Source organism: Empidonax traillii, unplaced genomic scaffold (genome assembly GCF_003031625.1).
Source record: "Empidonax traillii isolate 1590-97213 ecotype Southwest subspecies unplaced genomic scaffold, ASM303162v1 scaffold1492:size189942, whole genome shotgun sequence".
In the NCBI taxonomy this organism is placed as follows: domain Eukaryota; kingdom Metazoa; phylum Chordata; class Aves; order Passeriformes; family Tyrannidae; genus Empidonax; species Empidonax traillii.
In genome coordinates, this window is record NW_020956685.1 from 104168 (window position 1) to 111409 (window position 7242).

The 7242-nt window shown below is 57.3% G+C and overlaps 1 protein-coding gene across 1 annotated transcript; it reads left to right on the forward strand.

The window, feature by feature from the left end:
- The first annotated feature begins 2872 nt into the window (after positions 1-2872).
- Positions 2873-5813, forward strand: GALR2 (galanin receptor 2). Its single transcript, XM_027907555.1, has 2 exons — positions 2873-3215; positions 4350-5813. The coding sequence occupies exons 1-2, from the start codon at positions 2875-2877 to the stop codon at positions 5128-5130; spliced, it is 1122 nt and encodes a 373-aa protein (XP_027763356.1). The 5' UTR covers positions 2873-2874; the 3' UTR covers positions 5131-5813.
- The last annotated feature ends 1429 nt before the right edge of the window (positions 5814-7242 follow it).

The following is a 7242-nucleotide window of genomic DNA, read 5'->3' on the forward strand; positions in this document are numbered from 1 at the left end:
CCTAGGGTCACCCCCCCGCTCCAGGGCTGACCCCAAATCAGCCCCCAGGGTCCCTTCCCTCGCCTTGCCCCACTCACCTACCCTGGCACTGACCCCCAAATTGGCCCCCAGGGTCACTCCCCAACCCTGTGCCACTCACCCACCCTAAAGATGACCCACCCCGGCCCCCACATCAGCCCCCAAAATCTCTCCCCCTGCCATCACCTTTGCCCTCCCTCAGGCTTCATACCTGGTTAAAGAAGAGACCCTGTGTTGTCATTTGGAAGCCCCAAACACACCCGAATCCAGCTGCACTTCCCTGGAGCTATTTAAAGGTATAAACCTGAGGGAAGAGCTTAAAACCAGGTCCTCTTGCACGTGGAGTTTAAATATTTGAACCAAGCTTGGAGATACCTCATTAGGGGCAAAACCCAAACTGTTTCGAGTACCTGATCCTAAATATTTACACAAACGTAGTGGTTATAATAGTGAGTGGTACGAGCTGCTCCCTCCAGGCCCAGACCTATCTTTGCCAGCCTGGGCTCTGCCTGCCTGGCTGCTCTTTGCTCCTGCCACACGACAGCAAGCAGAAATTTTGGCTCCTCTCCCCTTCCAAGGCCTCAACTGTGATCTCTTATTCCTGGTTTCAAAGTTCTCCTTCCTTCTCATGGATGGAAAACTTAAAGGGGAAAAAAAAAAAAAATCAACCAAACCCTCAAGCTGCAGCTTTCTGTGGCAAATCTCCTAAACTGTGTCTGTCTGCTCCAGGTTCCCAGCACATCTCCCAGGGATCCATGCCCTGTCCAAACCAAACTGGGCTCCAGGATGATGCTGAACTAAGCAGACATGGCAATTAAAGCCTGTTTTACAAACAACTGCCCTTCTCTGTGGTTCAGACAGACTCAGATTAGACTGATGAAGGCAGCACCCACCTTCGGGTGCCCCAGGCAAGGGACCCGCTCCAGTGGCAGAGCAGCCACCAGGTGTGGCACAGGCACGTTTCTTCCTCATACACTGACACAAAGCTTTGCTGCTCCTCTGCAGTCTGTAAGTGGGAGGATAAAGCTGCCAGCCGCTGGCTCAGTGTGTGGATTCCTGCTGCAGGGCAGAGGGAGAGGAAGATCACGCAAACCCACAGCGCTGCATCGAGCAGGGCCTTGGTGAGAGCCTTTCTGTGGGGCTGAGCTGCCTTGGGTGTCTCAGGGATAAATCCACTGAGGGTCACCAGCTCCAAACACTCACCCCATGCAGAGACCATCCCCATGCCACCTGCCCCTGCAGCCTGTAAGGGCTGGTAATCCAATAATGTGACTTTTGGGGATTTGGAGGCCAGATCCCCATCCTGCTGCACTCCTGCCCAAATAACCACCCATGCAAGGTAACGTCAGGAGCATCTCATCCTCACACCAAAGGGGTCTATCCAAATCCCCACATACCTTGTCCAAACAGGAGCTGGGTTTGTGGGGCTTCTTCTGGGCTGCTGAAGGTGAAAGGGGCTCTGTATCCTACACTGGCAATGTCACAGGGCTGTGGGTGTCCCCAGAGCTCCCAGCACTGCTGGCAGGCTCAGCTCTGAACGTCCATGAAGAGAACTGGGAAGCTGTGGAGTGGGTTACTTACAGCAGTAATTGATGCATTAAATATTTCTCTTCTCCACGGGAACAAAGCAAAGCACCCTGGGGGCCACATGAAGAGTCCTTGGAGAGCTGATTGCACTGGCCAGTCCCAAGACTTCCATCTGTGAAGGCTCTGAAGGAACAAAATAGGCAATTTTTGCAGAAAAAGAAGACAAAACGTGACAAAAATCTGTTCTCGCTGCAGTGAATCAGCCTGAGCCCCCAGCTCTGGGGAGAAATGCAGTTTCCCCTGCAAACCTGGGCTCACCTCGGGTGCTTTGGTGCAAGGATTCAGCTGCATGCTGGACACATTTGCAGCCAGAGAGGAACCCCCATTCCTTAAAAAAACACTCCTGTAGCCCTTGGGGTTGAACAAGCCCTCTCCCAGAGACTGCCACAGGGGGAAGCAAGAAGGAAAACCCCCCAGATTTTGAGTGTCCAGCTCCCTCTGGGGCACCCAGCCCCGGCCCGGGGTGTAAATCACTAACAGGTATTTACCCTGCATATAAATCACTAACAGATATTTACCCTGCATACTGGGGCAAAGCGCCCCCGGCCCGAGCCCCTGTGGCCAGCAGGGCCCGGGGTCCCCTCCCCAGGCTGGGGGCGCGATGCGCCGGGCCGGGCGGGAGCGGCCGCCCCGGAGCCGCCCCGGGGCCCCCCCGCTCCGGCAGCGCAGGGAGAGCGCTGGATCCGCACGGCCGGAGCCGCACCGAGCGACCGCGGGCTCCCACCGACGCCGGAGGAGGTGAAGGGATCCCGGCTCCCCCCTGCATCCCCCCGCGCCGGCTCTCCTTGCACCCCTTTCCCGGGCATCTCCCGTGCACTCTCCGTGCGCGCCTTTGCCCGTTCGCCCCTTCCCTGCGCGTCCGCGGTGCGCTCCTCGCTGACCTCTCGGTCCACCCTCTGCTCCTTTGCATCCGTTCTGTGCTCCCCACTGCACTCTGCCTGCACCCCCTTTCCCTGTGCATCCCTGCTGCACTCCCCAGCGAGCTCTCCCTGCACCCCTTCCCCGTGAAATCCCTGCCGACCTCTCCCCTTTCCCTTTGCATCCCTGCTGCACTCCCCACTGCACTCCCTGCACCCCCTTTGCCCCCATATCCCCTCTGCACTCCCCAGAGTGCTCTCTGTGCACCCCTTTTCCCGTGCAATTCCTGATCCACCCCTCACTGGCCTCTCCCTGGACCCTTTTCCCCTGCCCTCCTGCACCCTCCGTGCCTGCCGGTGCCTTCTCCACACACTCTCGCCCCATCCATCCCCTCTCCGCGCGCTCCCGGCCATGAACAGCTCCGTGGCAGGCTCCGAGGGGGGCTGGCATCCCGAATCCGTGATCATCCCCCTGGTGTACCTCGTCATCTTCCTCGTGGGCACGGTGGGCAACAGCCTGGTCCTGGCCGTGCTGCTGCGCAACGGGCAGGTGAAGAACACCACCAACCTCTTCATCCTCAACCTGGGGGTGGCCGACCTCTGCTTCATCCTCTTCTGCGTCCCCTTCCAAGCCACCATCTACACCCTGGAGGGGTGGGTGTTTGGGCCCTTCATGTGCAAGGCTGTCCACTTCTTCATCTACCTCACCATGTACGCCAGCAGCTTCACCCTGGCCACTGTCTCCCTTGACAGGTAGGAAAAAGGGAATGGGGGGGGGCTCCCTGCTCCCTGAGGGTCCCCTTTCTCTAGATCCACCCTAGGCAGAGAGGGGACAGAATCCCCTGGAGTTAAACCCTGATTGCTGCCATCTCCCAGGGCTCCCAGGAGAATCCAGGAGCATTTCCCAGTTGAAATGAAACCAGCAAGGATGGGATCTAGCAGAGGGTTGAACTGGGACCCCTGTCCCCAGTGCCCAGCTGGAGGAAGCTTTCAGACCCCAGAGCTGTAGGACTGGGCTCTGGCAATTGAAGTGGGAATGGAAAACCAGAGAAAAGCAAAGCTCAGCCCCTGTGCAATCGTGGCTCTTCCTGGAATGCATGGAGAGACCCTCCCAACAGAGCTGGGCAAAGCAGGAAAACCTCGAGGAGGAAAAGCTGAGACACTCATTTTCCCAGCTTCCCTTTTTGTCCCAGTGCTGTCCCCTTGTTCCAGCAGTTGTCCCAGCCTTTTCCAGGGTAGTTTTTAGCCAGGAAGGCTGTTATTCCTGCCTGAGCTTTACCTCATGCTCACTCAGCCCCTGACTCTGCAAGGGCCGATGAGTTATGAACCTGCAGTGAGTGAGAGGCAGGAGCTCCTGGCGCTGCTTTGCTCTGTGCCTGAAACCTGCAAGACTGGATGTGGAAAGTCCATATGCAAGTCCCCTGGGAAGAGCCATAGCAGCCCCTGGACGTGTCCTGCCATCCCAGCAGGTGCTGGGACAGCATCCCCAGGAGCTAAAACACAGCCAGGAATGCTGTGTCTGGGGATCCTGGGGACTTGCTCCTGCCTTCCTATCCACACTGCTGCTATCATTTGTGCTCTGCCAGTCAGAGTGATGATCAAGAGAGGATCTGCTGGGTTAGGGAGAGGGACAGAAGGGGACCATAGCCCTTGTCCCCACAATTACTGCTGGGAGCAGAGAGGGTGATGGGACAGAGTTGGGCGAGGACCTTCCTCACTCCGTGCTGTGCGGGGACCCTTAGAAGCACCAGGGAATCAGTTGTGTAACTGATTGCCCTGGAAAACTCAAACCCATCCCTTGTGCCCTTCCTCCAATCTGCTCCTGGAGATGCTCTCTCTGTGCCCTCCCCAGGACTGCAGCTGTGTCCCTCTCCCTTTCCCACACAGGTATTTGGCCATACGATACCCCCTGCACTCGAGGGAGCTGAGGACACCCCGGAACGCCCTCATGGCCATCGGCATCATCTGGGGGCTTTCCTTCATCTTCTCGGGCCCTTACCTCAGCTACTACCAGGAATTCCAGCTGGCCAACCTGACCGTGTGCCACCCCATCTGGGAGATCTCCCAGCGCAAGGTCATGGACATCTGCACCTTCGTCTTCAGCTACATCATCCCGGTGCTGATCCTGAGCCTCACGTACGTGCGGACTATTCGCTACCTGTGGAAGTCCGTGGACCCTCTCCAAGACATGTCCGAGTCCAAGAAGGCCAAGCGGAAGGTCACCAGGATGATCATCATTGTGGCTGTGCTGTTCTGCCTCTGTTGGCTGCCCCACCACCTGGTCATCCTCTGCGTCTGGTTCGGGTACTTCCCCCTCAACCACTCCACGTACGTGCTGCGCATCCTGTCGCACGTCATCTCCTACGCCAACTCCTGCGTCAACCCCATCGTCTACGCCCTGGTCTCCAAACACTTCCGCAAGGGCTTCAAGAAGATCTTCAGCTGCCTCCTGCACAAGAAGGCAGCCCACAGGGTGCACGTGGCCCAGGTGACCAACACCGTCAGCACGCTGGAGGCAGAGCTCAGCGAGGTGACCCAGCTCAGCGAGGCCCTGCCCGGGCGCTCTGCCGCGCGCTGCAGGGTCCCAGCCCAGCCCTGGGGGGAGGTGGAGCTGGTGGGACAGCAGCGGAAGGCAGATGGCTCCTTCGTCACCTTCAGTGTCAGCTAGCAGAGATTCTCCCCACCCCATGGCTTTGCGGGCTCCTGCAGCATCGCAGGCCTGGGGACGGGCCATGTTTTGGGTTGAAATGTGTCCAGTCGTACCCTTTCCACTCAACTGCACCCAGATGTCATAACAGTGATGCTGCTGGTACAGACTCAGCCAAGCAGCTGTCTGAGGATCCAAGGGCAGGATTTGCTTCCACCAAGCACTTGCTGAGAGCTGAGAGATCAAACCCCCCAAATCCACTCTGGTGTAATCACCTGTTCCTCTGCCATGGACGGACTTTTGCCCTGTTGCATCTACACCGGGAGCTTGTTGAAAGCTCTGGTCCCTCCAAACAACACAGCATCTGGCTGGAGTTTGTGGGGTGCTCTCTTAGGGACATTTGGGAAGTCTTGGTTTGTTTGTGTCCTGGTACAGGAGATGCATCCCAGGGCAGCGCTGGGCACAGCCCTGTGGGCACAAACCCAGCTCAGGTAGGAAAATCCAGGAGAGAAGCACAAAAGGTCACTGAGGACCAGGAGGGAGGGAGGCTGTTTGCTGGGGGAGCACAGCCATGGCCCTGCAGGAGGGGAATCTGAGTGGGACAGGACCACACTGGGGGAGGATTTGAATGCCTTGGACAGCTCGGGCATCTCATCCAAGCGAGGTGCTTGTGGAGAAGAGCAAAGCAGAGCAGTGGCACCACTTCCCTGTGTGGGAAGCCAGTGTGGGACTGGACAGCCAGGGCTGTGTGAGAGCTGGGGGTCCCCAGCCAGTCAGGAAAGCCTTAATAAAGCCTCTTCATCTCACCTCCTGTGTTCAGCTCCCTTGAGACACCCCACAGCCGTAGTGGAGGAGAGGAGGGTGCTGGAGGGGTGATGGAACCTGCTGGATGGAGGGAAGCTGAGGGTGGAGGGGGTGGAGGATGTGGATTATGTCCGAGCACATCCATGGAGGGGGAGGTCACAGGAATGTCACTGCACCCTCTTTACGCAGCTATACCTGCCCCTGAGAGGATGGTGTGACTCACACACTCGTTACATGCAAAAGTTCCGTGAGAGCAGAGCCCTCGGACCACCAGCAGAGCCTTAAATGAAAGCCCTCATTTCTGTACCACAAGAGCATCACTGGAATAGGATCAATTAACTCTTTTGAAAACCCCGGGGCAGAGCACAGCCTGAGGTGGCAGTGAAAGTGCACAGGAGCTGGGATGAGCTGTCTGCCCAGATTTCCCTCTTGTGAATCCCTAAGGCAGAACTCCCCAGGACTGGGCTGCACTGCAGGAGGCTGTTTCTATCCTGGACCCTGGTTCTCCCTGGGTGTCTGCTCAGGACACTGCCCTCCTCCACCCCTCCCCAGTGCTTGGCCTTTCTTCCTGAGAAGCTTTTGGCTGTAAAGAATTTCTTTTCCCCTGATGAGTGTTATTATAACCAGATCTTCCTGCCCTAATGTAGAGGGCCATAAATCGGCCACTGCCTCATATCAATAACTGTGATATTTAGTCTGGGCCTGCTTGCAGCATAAGTCACAGAGAGCAGCATATAAACAGCTCCATTAATTACATCTGGATTTATCTCCTTGCTCAACCCTTTGCAGCCAGGGAAAACATTGGATCAGCTGCACAAACACAGCTAAAACCTTATCTTCCTCCTGCCCTCATCTACCTCTGCTCAAGAGGGCTGCAGCATCTGGCTCTGATGGATCCCACACACAGCAAGGGGTTCCATCCCCTCTCCTGGGGATGGAGATGTTTACCCATCACCTCTGCACTGCTCAAGGACACGGGTCCCTGTGCTGGCACGGCTGTCCCCTGTCTGCTCATGAGAGCAGAGCGTCCCAGAGCTCTGACATCCCAGGGGGTCTCCCAGCCTGGGGGTTGCACCTCCTTGCTGCCTCCAGCACCCCTGAACCCCTCTGACACGCACCATGGCTCACAGGGCTGCTCTCACCCTCTCTGGGAGCAGCAGCTGCTTTGGGATGATTAGACAGCAAGGTGGGGGTTTCCACGAGTCTCTGTGGTGTGACACATCCAACCCACCCTCCATGTTTTATGGATCCTCACCTCTCTCAATCAGTACTCACTCACCTGCAGGCAGCAAGAATGGAGGCTGGGCCAGCTGCAGGATCACTGCACCA